Raw genomic sequence first — 14,821 nt, forward strand, 5'->3', positions numbered from 1 at the left:
AACAGCAAAGTATTCTAATAAGTTATGCTGTGGAAGTATGGAAATACAAACAAAAAATTACACACACATACACACACACACAAAATAAAAACCAAAACAAAACAAAATATAAAAGTGGCAATCTACAAGGATGTTATATCTTCATTGGGTAAGTGCAATTTAGTAGCAATATTCTTCTCGGTTTGAAGATGACATACTGAGGCTGAAGCCCTACCAGTCTCTGCTGAGCATGTTAGATAGTTCAGTCAGATCTGTGGTAATTCCTCAGGTGACGGTGGTAAGTGGATGATTGGCGAAAGCGACGGCTACATAGGGAACAGACATAAGGCATTTCTCCTGTGTGAATCATCTCATGAGACTTCAGGTTGGTCTTGTGGCTGAAGGACTTTTCACATGTGCTGCACTTGAAAGGCTTTTCTGGCATGTGTATGATCTCATGGGTTCGGCGGTCAGAGACTCGTTTGAACATTTTCTGACAGGTGACGCAAAGCAATTCACTCTTATTCAGGTGAGTTCTCTGGTGGGATGAAAGGCTCCTGGCATGTTTGAACATCCTAGAACATTCTTCACACTTGTATAATTTGGCATCTCTATGGACTCTCTTTGGATAACTTTCACATGGTAAGTTGGACTCCTGATTCTTACCAAGAAGGACAGGTTCAGAGAGAGGCTGCTCTTGCCTAGACTGCAACCCTGGTACCTCCCTAGGGTCTTTTTCAGAAAAACGTTCCCCAAGTGACTCTTGCAGGCATGTAGATATTCCTTGACTTGCTCTTGTAGAATCCTGAGGAACTCCATAAGGAATATCTCTCATCTCAGGCTCAGGATGATATATTCTCTTGTTAATGAAAAGGGAGTCTGTCTTGTTCCTGGGAATATTATCACTGCTATATACTTGAGTAGCAGCATTCCTGGAAGTGTTATAGCAATTGTTCTTGTCCTCAGAGATGTTTTTTCTAGATAAATCCATTGGTTGTTCCTCCATGGGGACATCTGTAGTAGTCGGAGCACTCGAGAAGTCTACATGATGACTGGAGTTGCCTTGACTTGCTCTTCTGGCACCATGAGGGAATTGACAAACAACATTCCCCTCTTCATGCTCAGGGTACTGTTCTTTCTGGATAATAAGAAGGGAATCCATTTCATTTCCACTACAGCTTTCACCAACATTTACTTCAGTAGCATTACAAGAGGTGTTGCCTTCATTTTCACTGTTTTCTTGTCCTTTGGAAAGAAGACAATCTATGAAAATGTACCCAAAATGGACCCCCTCAAAACATGACTCTTTAATCCAGGTTACCAACTAACCTGTGGCCAAGAATCTATCTTGCGTGGTGTCTACTGGCATCTGAGCATTATCTGGTGTTGACCTTGTTGCAGATTGCTGTTGTTTCAAAAGCTTGATGACTTCTTTTAATGGCATGTTTTCAGAAAAGAGGGCTTCTTGTCCTTGCATTGACACGTGGACCTGTAAAGAAAGACATGTTCTTCTTATGCATGAGCATGTGGATTGCAGACACCTAACCTCAACCTGCTAGCACAGGGAGACTGGAATATTGATTAGCTCATTTGTCTAGGCCTTAAGTCTAATGATCTTTCCTGGCACTCACAAATTCTGACTTCTAAAGTCACTATAGATAATGTGTTTTCAAATGTCAAGTCATTGTCCCCACAGACACACAAAGATGTGTTCCTGTGTGCTCTGCCAGTCATAGTTTCTTTAACTGGTCAACACATTGAAGGAGAATAAGCCTTCCTTAAACTGGCTAGCCCATGTTTTCAGATTGTCTTAACTTTACCTGATTTTTTTTTTTTAATGCAGTGTCTCAAAGAAGCACAAGGCCTGCTCTTAAGAACATGACTGGATATTAGGGAAGCAGTGTACTTAGTATGAAATTTTAAACTTAAAATAAAACTCAAAGAGTATATGCAGTATAATTCTTAACTTGCAAGGTGTGGTCAACAGATTTAATTTAGCTGGGCAGTGGTGGCTCGTGCCTTTAATCCCAGATTTTGGGAGGATGAAGAAACAGGATTTCTGAGTTTGAGGCCAGATTTATCTACAGAGTGAATTTCAGGACAGCCAGGGCTACAGAGAGAAATCCTGTCTCAAAAAAAGAAAACAAACAAAAACAATACCTAAAAAAAAAACCCAAAACCCCAAAACCATTTAACCTAACACGTGAGCAGCAGAGGGAGGGTAATTCCTCTGATTCCAAGGCCAAGGAGGACTACATAAAGACACCATGCTGCAGCAGGGCGGTGGTGGCACACGCCATTAATCCTAGCACTTAGGAGGCAGAGGCAGGCTGATTTCTGAGTTCGAGGACAGCCTGGTCTACAAAGTGAGTTTCAGGACAACCAGGGCTATACAGAGAAACACTGTATCAAAAAACAAACAAATAAACAAATACAAAGAAACCTTGTTGCAAATCACAAATACAAGCAAGAAGCAACCAGGAAATGAACCATACAACTAAACCAATAAAAATGTAAACAAAATATGTGAAATAGGAAGCATTTTTAATTGGTATGTAGGGATGTATGCATGGTGTGGTTGAATATTTTCAACTGCTTCACAATTTCTGTAAATAACTGAGAATTTTGCAAATCACGGCTTTGAGAAACATCCAACATAATTAAATCTATATTAGGTCTATCCAAATTTGAATGTTTAGACTGAAGCACCATTATGCATCACAGAAATTCTTATGGGTATGGTGCTGTTTTGTATACAGCACCAACCGCATTTCAATATCAGAACTTTAACATTCTGACACCTCAGTTTTCTAGACAGAGAATCAATGATATGTAATAGCCAGTTTGAGAATCCATCTAGTGGATTTAATCCCAAAATTTGCCACACACTTCCACAGATCACAGGCTAGCAGTGTGAACCTTGTTTATAAGTGTTCATGGCAGGATCTAACATAGTCCTCATGAATACTCAGTAAGCATCTCCATGAACAAGCTGGGTCTCTCACACAAGTTATCTCCTCTACATCCTTAAAGTCCTCCCCAGGACAATTCTTCATCCTCTCTACTAATATGTAAATAAACTAGACTTAGTTGTGCATATCAAACCTAATTGATAGGCTCCTTTCTGCTATATTCATGGTAATTTGAGGCAATAATATTTCTTCAGTATAAATATTTTTTTACAGAATATAATCTCATTTGTAAAATACAACATAGACAAGCAATCAAAGAAAAACAAAACAAAATGAAAAAAAAAAACCCTACTTTCCCCCAAACCCAAATGATTCTGCCTTTCCTTCCACCTAAGCCCCGAGGAACTCACCATGACAGGAGGCTTCAAGCACTCATCAGTCAGACTCTCCATGAATCTCTCCATGTTTTTGCCACTGGATTTCCACTTCTCTGTCAAAGCAAACTTGTCCTTGCAGTGCCCAGTGAGAAGAAACTGCGCCAAGACTAGTTGAGAAATCATCTGCTTTTTAGTCTGCTTTTCTGGCTGCAACCATGAGTTGAACATCTTCCAGAGACTTTGCAGCTCCTGATTTGCCCAGCAGCCATTGTTACTTGGGGAAAAGTTTAGCTGAGCACTTGGTGAGTTAGAGATGTCTTCTGCCCACTGCACACCAGAACTACCATTTGGAGCAAACTCTAAATTGTTGGTCTGAAGGTCTTTTGCTGGTGCCTGCTGTGAAGCCATTTTGGTGACAATGGTCGGAAAGACTCAACTATAGCAGTTTAGTATCTGTTTTGTGACTTTAGGAAAATGCTAACAGTTGATGGATGTACTCTAAAAGCTGTCAATTTTAAAAAGGAAGAAACAAATAATAATGTTAACAAACAAAACAAAATGAGATTTGTGTCACAGATGGTTTTATGGGTTCCTGACAGGAAATGTTTCACTATAATCCTTTAAATCTGCTTGCATGGAATTGGAAATGGGCAAAACACCTGAAAAGAAGTAGAAAAAAGATTGACTCCATAACCAGAGAGTCCTGTATTAGGGTGAATAGATCTGACATAAGATCTTAAGAACACAGCAATGTCATCTGTTCCCCCCTTGGAAAGGATGGGAGTTATTTTGCTGTTCCTCAAATTTTAAGTTTCACACTTCTGTCTCATTCTAAAGTACCAGAGAATAATACTTTCATAAGAAAATATTTAAAATGAATAACCAGGAATATTAAATTCACAGAGAAGCAAACAAATATCCACACACATACCTGGATGGTTACCAACTCAGAGTTTTCTTTAGAGTTTAGAAAAACCAACCTCTTGATCATTAAAGCTTCCAAAAGGCAATATTGAACTACTGAGATCTACCCATAATTGTGATGAAGATTCTCCCAAGTCCACAAATAAACACACACACACATAAATACACATATACTCACACATTCAAGACCACTAGGTAGGGAAGTTTACCTATTCCTCCAACTCACCTCTTTCTCCAGTGACTTCAAGAGTGATGCCAAGAAGCCCAGAGAGTCACTGTGTGTCCCTGCCTTGGCTCTGCTTCATCTGAGGTTCTATTAGGATTGTGTCCCTTTTATAGCGCCTGGCTTCCGTTAGTCAGTTACTGATGTTGATTAAATTCACACGGTGATTCTATCATACCTCCTGTCCCTGGGCGGGGCAGATTACCATTTTATCCATAGTACTCAAAGTAATAGAAGTTGAATCGGGAGAGTTCCTAGTCCCAGCACTGCCTATTAATCCCAGAGTTCCAAGGTCAGTCTGACCTAGGGGAACAGATAATGCCAAAAGAGGGCATCAAATACAAGCAAGCAAACAAAATAGGGAAAGACATCTTTTCCTGCTGATTGAATCACGTAAGGAATCCTAACTCAGCCCTAGTTTTGCATCTCCAATGCAATGATTGACTCTTCTTTGGAAGAAGATCATCTCCTAATCAAGTGTTGTAAGTCACTGTAGTGAATGGAAATAGTACCACACTGAAGAGGAATTCCAAGATTAGCATTTACCTTCTATGACCTCTGAGCCTGGGTTCTCACAGAGTAGTCAATGGAAACTTGTTAAAATTTCCTGGTTTCCAGAGAGATTGGATCCTAAGTGCTTCAGTGAACTCTGTAGAATCCTTGATAGTGGAATCAGATAGGGCAGGAAGAACCCAGAATGTGTCTGTAGCACAATATAGTAGAGATCGAGGCTGAAGGGAACTTATGTCTTGATAGAGAGGAAAGCCTATTGGGAAAACATGGACATCATTTGAGGATTGTATACTAGGGAGAGATTAAAATTTGTGGCAAAATGTGGTGGTCTTTTTTGTTCTGTCTTGTTTTCTCTATCTTTCCATCTCTCATGTTTGGTTTGTTTGTTTGTTTGTTGTTTTGTTTGTTTTTTACAAATGTCTATATGGTATCCTAGTCTGCTCACAATCTCACTAAGATTTTCAGAATGATTTTGCAATACAATCATATAACTTTTAACTCCTTAGTGCTGACATCTCAGAGTGACCTCACTACTTCACACATCCTTTTTGTTTTTCTGTCTCTGTTTTCTTTTATTTAATCTTGAGACAATTTATTCCCATGTATGCCTAGATATAATAGCCCTACTGTGTGTATCAGGTTGACCTGAAATTTACACATCCTTGCTATTAATTCCAGAGTGGTGGATTTAAAGGTGGTTGCCTTTGTGAATTAATTTGTCCAATCATGCTAATTGATAGATTCAATTGTGACCCCTAAATTCACGTGTTGATGTTTTATCTTCAAACACTGAGATTGTGCTGAACTTCAGTCCAAACATAGAAACTTACTTTCCCTTACCCCCAAATAGGCTGGAAAATCAGTGATTTACAACTTCTAAAATCTGAAGTCTTTTACATTCACAAAATCAAAAATTTTGAATGCTTAAACCTAAAGCTGCCCTTCCCTTTATGGAAAAAAAAATGCCACATGACAAAGAAAGCACTACAAATTCTTCAAATAAATTAGCCATTTGTTACAACAATGATTGACTCACCATGTAAAAATGTATAATTAGTTTTAATTGCTTCTGATGATGTTCAGTATATTAATGAATTAATGCAATACCAACCAGAAGAAACATTCAGATGAAAGTGTTTTTTCATGAAAACAGTAAACTTTTTACTGTTCTTCCTGCATGTGAATTTCAAAAGGCACAATTAAATATAGCAATTAGACTACTTGAAGGAGGTTAGTGGCTTTAATACCTGCTACACACTTAATCCTAGATCAGAAAACGGATGCAGGAGCATCTCTATCAGTTTGAGGCAAGTCTCGATTTCAAATAGAGCTCAAACATAGCCAGGTTTGCATGAACAGAATGTATATATAAAAAGAAAGTATAAAAGCATGAAGAAGAAGAAGAAAAAGAAGAAGAAGAAGAAGAAGGAGAAGGAGAAGGAGAAGGAGAAGGAGAAGGAGAAGGAGAAGAAGAAGGAGAAGGAGAAGGAGAAGGAGAAGGAGAAGATAGAAGTAGTAAGGTTGCCCTGGAACCACGACTACTAGGAAGGTAGAAGACATGCTTTTAAGTCATTTTTTGTTGTTGCTGTTGGAAGGGATCCATAATGATAGCTTGTCCATATAAAGGAAACACAATCTAGCTATTTTATTTACAAACTCAAGCCTAAATAGGGCAGATTTACAGCTATTCTAACTTATTCCCCAATAATCAAGTCCCTTATACTTGCTGTTTCTCTGTTCCAAGAGTTTATATTTCATTTCTTCCCATGGCAACGTCCTCCACTTAAGTCTTCTTTCTTCTTTCTCCCCCTCTACCAGCAATCTCTTCACTCAATCCTCAAATCCCACCTTTCTCCCTCCAATGGACAATCATAGCAAGTTGCTTTTCTTTTTTTTTTTTTTTTTTTTGACCAATTGTATTTCTGGACAATATTCAAATAGCAACATTTGGTGGATGTGTGGCTCTGTACTTTGTGGACAACTACAGATTAAGAAGCCAATATTGCCGGGCGTGGTGGTGCACGCCTTTAATCCCAGCACTCGGGAGGCAGAGGCAGGTGGATTTCTGAGTTCGAAGCCAGCCTGGTCTACAAAGTGAGTTCCAGGACAGCCAGGGCTATACAGAGAAACCCTGTCTCGAAAAACCAAAAAAAAAAAATAAATAAATAAAAAAAAAAAAAAAAAAGAAGCCAATATTTAGCATGATAATATAAGCAGAATCAGAGCAACCCACTGCATTATTTTACTTATACTAAGAGTTAGAATTGGGGCCGGGTGTGGTGGCACACACCTTTAATCCTAGCACTGGGGAGGCAGAGGCAGGCAGATTTCTGAGTTCGAGGCCAGCCTGGGCTACAGAGTGAGTTCCAGGACAGCCATGGCTATTCAGAGAAACCCTGTCTAAAAACAAACAAATAAACAACTCTAAAACAAAACAAACAAAGAAAACAACAAGAGTTAGAATTGGGGATAAAACAGCAATTCTTCTTTTGTATGAAAAGGTATTTTATATGAATAGAGTTTGTACAACATGAGAACTTCTCTCAGAAAGTATTTGTAATCCCAACAAAATTAATTTCAAAATAATAGGTCTTAACAAATACATTACTTTTAGAGAGAAAATTATTACAATTTCAAATATATTCTATAAAGCAAAGAAGAAGGAACTTACATGCCATATTCTTCAAGTAAAACATCAATGACACAGACATGACGTGTTTCAATGCACAGAATAGCAGGACAGTATGTATGTTACAAGGTAATATGCACTACACATATCATTCTCCTCCAATTTGTCAAAATGATATGTAATTCATAAAAAAATAAAATAATGTAGTTCAGAGGCAGAGTACTCATTTTTCATGTATGACATTCTGATTTCAAACTCTAGGACTGATAAGAGAAGAATAACGATGATAATGTCAAGTATTTAGAGTGAGCTTTACTGACTATTAGAACTACAGTGAATATACAGTAAAATTCACTATAAAACCATAGTCTTTAAAAAATTTTTTGTTTGTATTTTAAATTTTAAATTAGTATACATATTATTATGTAGGTTAAATGGTGGGATCCCGAGTCCTCTCAGGGCTGGGGCTACTCAGTGAGGTAGGATGCTGGAGTTTTGTTGTTGTTGTTGTTCTGGTTTTCTTGATTATTTATTTCTATTTCAAATATTATCACCTTTCGTGGTTTCCCCTCAAAAGCCCCTTATCCCCTCCCCACTCTCCCTGTTCACCATGCCACTCACTCCTTCTTTCTGGTCTTGGCATTGCCTACAGTAGCTCATTAATCCTTCACAGGACCAAGGGCATCCCCTCACATTGATGCCCAACAAGGCCACCCTATGCTACTTATGAAGCTGGAGCCATTGGTCCCTGTATCTGTACTCTTTGGTGAGTAAATCCCTGGGAACACTGGATAGTCTTGACTTTGCTTTCCCCTCAAGGGCTCCTGCTTTGGGTGGGCATCAGGCTAGGAGAAGTCACTTGGAACCTGTCCCAGGTGTGGAAAAGTGCAGTCTGAGTTCCCCTGGAATTTCACAAGTTGGCTCAGGCTACCCTGGAACTGCATGGAGACCAGAGATACCAGATTTTCAGACTCTTGGGCCCCTGAGACACCACTTAATACTGCAGAAGAGCTGAGAACTGAGTGCCCACCAACGCCCCTCCCCAGTGGCCTGGATTTAGCCTTGGGATGAGAGGAAAGGGCCAGGAGCTCAGGATGGGTCCCACTGGAATGAGCAACCTTGGCTTGTCCAATGGGCAGCTAGACTTGGTGGAGGCCATGGCTGAGAATGCTGAGAAGCCTTCTGCTGGAGACTAGACTCAACTCTTTAGATGAAGCCCTACAAAGTTCCTTGCCTCCCACATTGGATGCAGATGAAAAGAGACAGTCCATAATTTTAAAGCATTTATTGCCATGGACGAGAGTGTTGATGAGTGAAACTGTAGTCCCCTTTTTCAGGGCGTGCCTGAAGTTAAACACCTTTTGCAAGGAGGAACATCTGGGAAGGGAAGTTCATTGGCTAAGCCATTGAGACCTTCAGGTACCTCATTAAAATGGAGATCAGTCTTGAGAGTACTTGATCTGAGGTCACATTTTCTACTTGTGGAGGGTCTTGAGGCACTGCCCTTACTTGACTTATGGCCATAAACCTATGGAGAGCCTAGGACTCAGGTCCGGGGCCTGGTGTCCAGGAGCATGGCAAAAAGTCTACCATTCCTTGCTGGGGTCACCTTTGGGGTCACCACGATTTCAAACCTAGCTCAACCAGAAACCAGGCTGCCTTTCATGGTCCCACAGTATTAGGGTTCCGTATGATGTTTTCAAACAAATTTATTTTTTTCCTCTTGTCTTACATTTTGTCTCCATTCCCCTGACACACTCTCCCAAGTGTATAGGTGCTTCATTATCCTTTCTCTTTAATGGCACATTTGTCCTAGTGAGCTCTCACTGATTCCTCAACAACCTTTATTCTACCTTTTTTGACCTCTTCTCTGGTTTCATATATCATACCCACTTTTTCTTGCGTTTAAATATGTATGAACATTGTGATTTACATCCTTTTATGAGACAGAATGTTCTTCAAGACTATGCCTGGGCTCTCAGAATCTGAACACCTATCAAGGAACATACACAGGCTGGACCTAGGCTGCCTTCCAATTATGTAGCAAATGTGTATCTTGTTCTTCATTTGGGTCTCAAACAACTGTAACAGGGGCTATCCCCCAAAATAGTTGCCTACATTGAGGAAATTTTCTTCTTACTTGGCTGCTTTGTCTGGCCTCAGTGGGACATGAAGCACCTAGCCTTACAAAGATGTGAATAACCAGGGTGGAGCATACTTTCAGGGAGTCTTTCTCAGAAGGGAAGGGGACAGGGGATAGGAGAAGGATTTTGGAAGAGGGTGACTGGGAGGGAGCAGTGAGCTGGATGAAAAGTGATGAGTAAAAAAAATAAATAATTAAAATTAGAGCAAAATGAAAATTTTGATACACACACACAAACACAAATCATTTTAAAGTCCATCTGGTTCCTGAAAATTTGATTATTTTATTTTCTTTCACAGATTGACAAAAGTCTGCTGTGTATTGATAGCATACTTTTATTAACTGGTAATTAACATAATTTCTTTGCTGTTGTAAATTATGGAGAACTTAATGTGCAGGTTCAGTTTCTCTATGGTAGTTTCACTCTCAGGGTATATGTCCAGAAATCATATATCTCTGTTTTAGTGTAATCCTATTTTTTTATTTTAATGAGTTACTCTTGTATTTGTTTGTAATATGAATGAAGTACTTTACTACTTACCATTATAGCCTGATGATTCCTTTGTTCCATAGCATTACCTGCATTTGTAGTATGACACTGAAAATCTTAAGTAAGGCATAGAACTGCATTAAAAGGACAAAATGTCAGCCATCAGAGTGAAAAATGATCTTCACTAACCACACAACTGACAGAGGGATGATATCTAAAATATATAAAGAACTCAGGAAACTAGATAACCAACAAACCAATTAATCAAATTTAAAATGTACTACATATCTAAACATATCACACCAGGCTGAGTCAACAAAGGAAGCCTCTGAGGACTCCCAGTCAGTGCCAACTCCTGGTCCCATTGCTTCCTCAGGAACAGAGCAAGGATGCTTTCAAATAGTGCTTCCTGGGAAAGTCAGCCTTGGCCATGATTGTTGTGGAAATGTGCTCAGCAAGAAGTTCCTTTTTGCTTGACACAGGAGGAATCATTCTGGAGTGAAGCCATATGAGTGTACCTAGTGAGGGAAGGTCTCCAGCAAGATCACATACCTTCTTCAACACCATATGGTCAATACTGGGGAGAAGCCATACAAGTACATGGAGTATGAGCAGGCCTTCAACCGCAAACACCACCTTACCCAGCACCTGGGGATCCACAGTTGAGAGAAGCCTTATAAATGTGAGGAGTACTGCAGAGCTTTCACCCACCGCTCTATGTTCATCTTACATAACAGGAGTCACACTCTTGAAAAACTTTTTGTTGGTAAAGGATGTGGGAAAGCTTTTGAGATAGGCCAGGTTTCATCAGACACTACATCATCCACAGCAGGCAGAACCCATACAAGTGCTTTGAGTGTGGACAGATCTTCAAACACAGGTCATACCTCCTGTGGCACCAGCAGACACACACAGGAAAGAAGCCCTATGAGTGCAGTGAGTCTGGGAAGGTCTTCCTTGAGAGTGCTGCCCTGATCCACCAGAATGTGATCCACACTGGGGAGAAGCCCTTTGAGTGCCTCCAGTGTGGCAAAGCCTTCAACTACTGGTCGTACCTCAAGGGGTACCAGAGCATTCACACTGGGGAGAAGCCCTTTGAGTACCTCCAGTGTGGCAAAGCCTTCACCCACTGCTCTACATTTATCTTGTGTAAAAAAGGTCCACACCAGAGAGAAGTCCTTTGAGTGCATAAAGTATGGGAAAACCTTCACCAGTCGGAAAGATCTCATCCAGCACTTCAGCATCCACACTGGAGAGAAGCCCTATGAGTGTGTGGCATGTGGGAAGGCCTTTCCGGACCTATCAGGTCTTACGAGGCACCAGCGAGTTCATAGTGGGGAACATAATTGAAGTATTGGGTGTGGGAAGACCATGCCATCATCTACAGTGGGGAGAAGCCATGTAAGTGCAGTGAACGTGGGAAGGTCACCAGTCTCAGTTCATCCCTCAATCAGCTTCAAAAACTGCAGTGACAGAAGCCCTACCACTGTGGCAGAGAAGGGAAGACCATTCACAGCCACACAGCTCTCAGTTATCTTCGGTGAACTTCTTCTGAGGAAAGATTTCTTGAGTGGAGCCAGTGAGGGGAAACTTTTGTCACAAGAAACATCTTCTTCAGGATCTGATCATCTACACCAAAGGGAAGCTGCACAAGTGTCTTGACCATAAAACAAGCAAGCAAGCAAGCAAGCAAGCAAGCAAGCAAGCAAGCAAGCAAACCCCTTCCTATTACAGCACACGCTGTCATCTGAAGAGCAACAGCAGCCACAGACCCAGCCTTATTTCCCTCTGAAAATTCACCCAGGAAGAACTCCAGGGTTTGGGGTGGGTTGTGGTAGGGGTGGGATCTTGTTTAAAGTTCACCCAGGAAAACTTCAGCCACATCTCCCTACAAATTTACATCGTAGTATTATCTCAGGGATTGTTTACAAAGCAGATGCCAACAAAAATAAAATCACAGATCTCTTCAGACCTCCCAGAAAAACCTATGGCACTGTGATATCGACCCCTCAGCTTATTTGGAGTGAGGTGGGTGTTTTACTAGTCAAAGCCTTTGGCCCTTTCTTGTGCCTTGTGTATTCACATGGTGTTGGGGAGTTAGCTGAGACCAAGCCTGTAAACATGTATTGCATATCTTTGTTTCCTAAGATACTATTCTTGAGACCAGTAACCTTTGTGATGAACGAGGGACACTTGAGCCATGAAATACTTCATATGTAAGGCAATAAGGATCCACATTTTTCCTAAGTATCTGTATTCTTGCAAATTCCAACAGCCTTTTTCTGTTTTCCTTTAGCAGTCTCTCTCTCTCTTTTTTCTCTCTCTCTGCATGTGTAAGCTCTCTTCACTGCTGAGCCATTGCTCCACCTCTTTAATCATATAAATATACACCCTTCTTCATACTACACAGCTGAAAATTTTGCCTGTCTTTGTAGGGTGAAAATGATAAACCTTGTGTTTTCAGCTGTTTCAAATTTTTCTCAGATTAAAAAAAATGTAGTGGAGCTGGGTGGTGGACTCCTTCTTTAGGAGGCACCTCAGATTAGAATGCAGAGTCAGTGGGGGTGGTAAACTCGGATGGGATAACTCAGTGGTCCAGAGTATAACTCCTTCTAGAAGACCTGAATTCAGTTACCTGCACCCATGCCGAGCAGTTAACAATTGCCTGTAATTCTAGCTTCATGGGATCCTATACCCTCTTCTAACCACAAACTGCCACAGGCATTTTTCTGTATGCACAGACACACAGAGATACAATTAAAAAAATAAATTAATATTTTCCAAGCCTATTAAAGTAGAGAATAATGGCTCTGCCAGGTGTAGCTATATGGTTCTACTACAAATCATTTTCTTTCTTTTTTTTTTTTCTCCTTTCTGAGACAATGCTAGAGTTGTCTATATAACCATTTAGCTGAGGTAGCACAGTAGTAAGAGCAGTGGTTTCTCTTGCAGAGCACTGGGTCTGGTTGCCAGCATCTACATGGTGGCCTACAGCCATCCATAACTCCATTTGCAACTGACTTCTTTGGGCTCTTGGTGTGCAGGGAGTGTACATACAAACATGCAGGCAAAACATTCACACACATGCACGTACACACAATATTTACTAAAAGAAACCAAGTGTAAGACTGGGCATGGTGGTACAAGCCTTTACTAACACTCAGGGAACAGAAACAGGTGTGTCTATGATTTCAGCTAGGCCTACATAGTGAGATCCTTTCTCCAGAGAAAAAGAAGAAAAGGAAACCAAGTGTAGTGGGGTGTGCCTACAAGTGGCTCAGGCAGGAGGACTGTGTCATGTAAAAGTTTAACTATGGTCTTTCTTGTGTGTACTCCCACATAATGACAGAGATTATATTTATACAGAAGCTTAAAGAATTACAGCTGTACAGAAATTCATCTATTCTGACCTGACTATGAATGTCTGGCCTATTTTCCAGCCCCATATCTTGTTACCTGCCATCTTAGTCTTTCCCTGGCTCCTCCTGCTCCATCATCTCATGGAGACTCCCTCCATGACACCCTTCTTGATCTCTATCTCCACCTTGGACCCCCTCACTGGGAAGGAAAAATCCTATTTTATCTCTCCTGCCCAGCTATTGGCTATTTAGATCTTTATTAACTGACCAAGCCAGCTCAGTCAGTCAATGGGTTCTTCAGGAAGGGAGAAAGGATTGATAAGAAAAACACAATTAGACAACACTGTAAAGTAACCCCAGCCAGTTCTGAAGCTGAAGGCCTGTTTATTTTTTTCCAGTCTGCTTTTATACCATTCTAGGTACACACAAAGTATATGGTCAGTCCTAAGGCATAAACAAAATAGTTAAGGAAAAAAACAAAGCTTAAATAATGAACAAACCAGACAATAATCAAAGTAATCAAACAGGAAATAAACAAAGTCCCATTATCACTGTGTCTAGGGATTTATCAGGTTGACCTTCCTAGAAGCAACTTCAAAAGCTCTCCACAGTTAGCCAATCAGAGGTGATGGAGAACAATTTTTACACAACATTGAGACAGGAGATGCTTCAACAATTATGACAATGCCAACATCCAATAGCAATTAGGTGTTGTTGCACAAAAATCAGCATTTGAATGCACATTATGTAAAACTATCCCACAAAGATGTACTGCTTGAGGCCAGTCTACTTTGCACAGCCCAGGGTGTCCATTGGGTACATGACAAGACATGAGCTTCATAGTGAATTCCAGACCAACCTGGGCTACAGTGAGACACAATCTCAAAAACAAACAAGCAACAACAACAAAAGAAAAATCAAAAGCAATAAAATCTAAAACTGAAAGGCTACAGATTTTTGTCTTTAGCACAGTGACTACTCTTAAAATATATCTCTTAGCTGGCTGGCTGTAGGGCATGCCTTTAATCCCAGCACCTGGGAGGCAGAGGTGTGTTCATATTGGGAGTGCAGGGGGGAGGGGAGGAGTGTGTCTCTGTGAGTTCAAGCCTATGCAAAGGGAATACAATGGGAAACAAGTGTGTTTGCTTGTTTTTTAGGTGGTGTTTTGTTTTTCCCCTTAGCTGGAGTTGGTCTTTACAATTTTTCTCACATTGCCTAGTCTGAAAAGAACAGGAAAGCATTATTGCTCCAGGCAGTCAATTTCTTTTAAAA

General features: G+C 40.5%; 1 protein-coding gene and 1 pseudogene across 1 annotated transcript; one reads left to right on the top strand and one right to left on the bottom strand.

Annotated features, from left to right (window-relative positions):
• Window positions 1–241: 241 nt before the first annotated feature.
• Window positions 242–3,676, bottom strand: LOC147003612 (zinc finger and SCAN domain containing protein 4C-like). The gene is made up of 3 exons (XM_085842276.1): window positions 3,302–3,676; window positions 1,309–1,468; window positions 242–1,224 (listed from the first exon to the last, which is right to left on the bottom strand). The coding sequence occupies exons 1-3, from the start codon at window positions 3,674–3,676 to the stop codon at window positions 242–244; spliced, it is 1,518 nt and encodes a 505-aa protein (XP_085698402.1).
• A 3,961-nt stretch (window positions 3,677–7,637) lies between these two features.
• Window positions 7,638–11,852, top strand: LOC147003613 (uncharacterized; annotated as a pseudogene).
• Window positions 11,853–14,821: the final 2,969 nt, after the last annotated feature.

The sequence above is a fragment of the Mus caroli genome, unplaced genomic scaffold (genome assembly GCF_978045245.1).
Source record: "Mus caroli unplaced genomic scaffold, Mus_caroli_1 scaffold_8, whole genome shotgun sequence".
In the NCBI taxonomy this organism is placed as follows: Eukaryota; Metazoa; Chordata; class Mammalia; order Rodentia; family Muridae; genus Mus; species Mus caroli.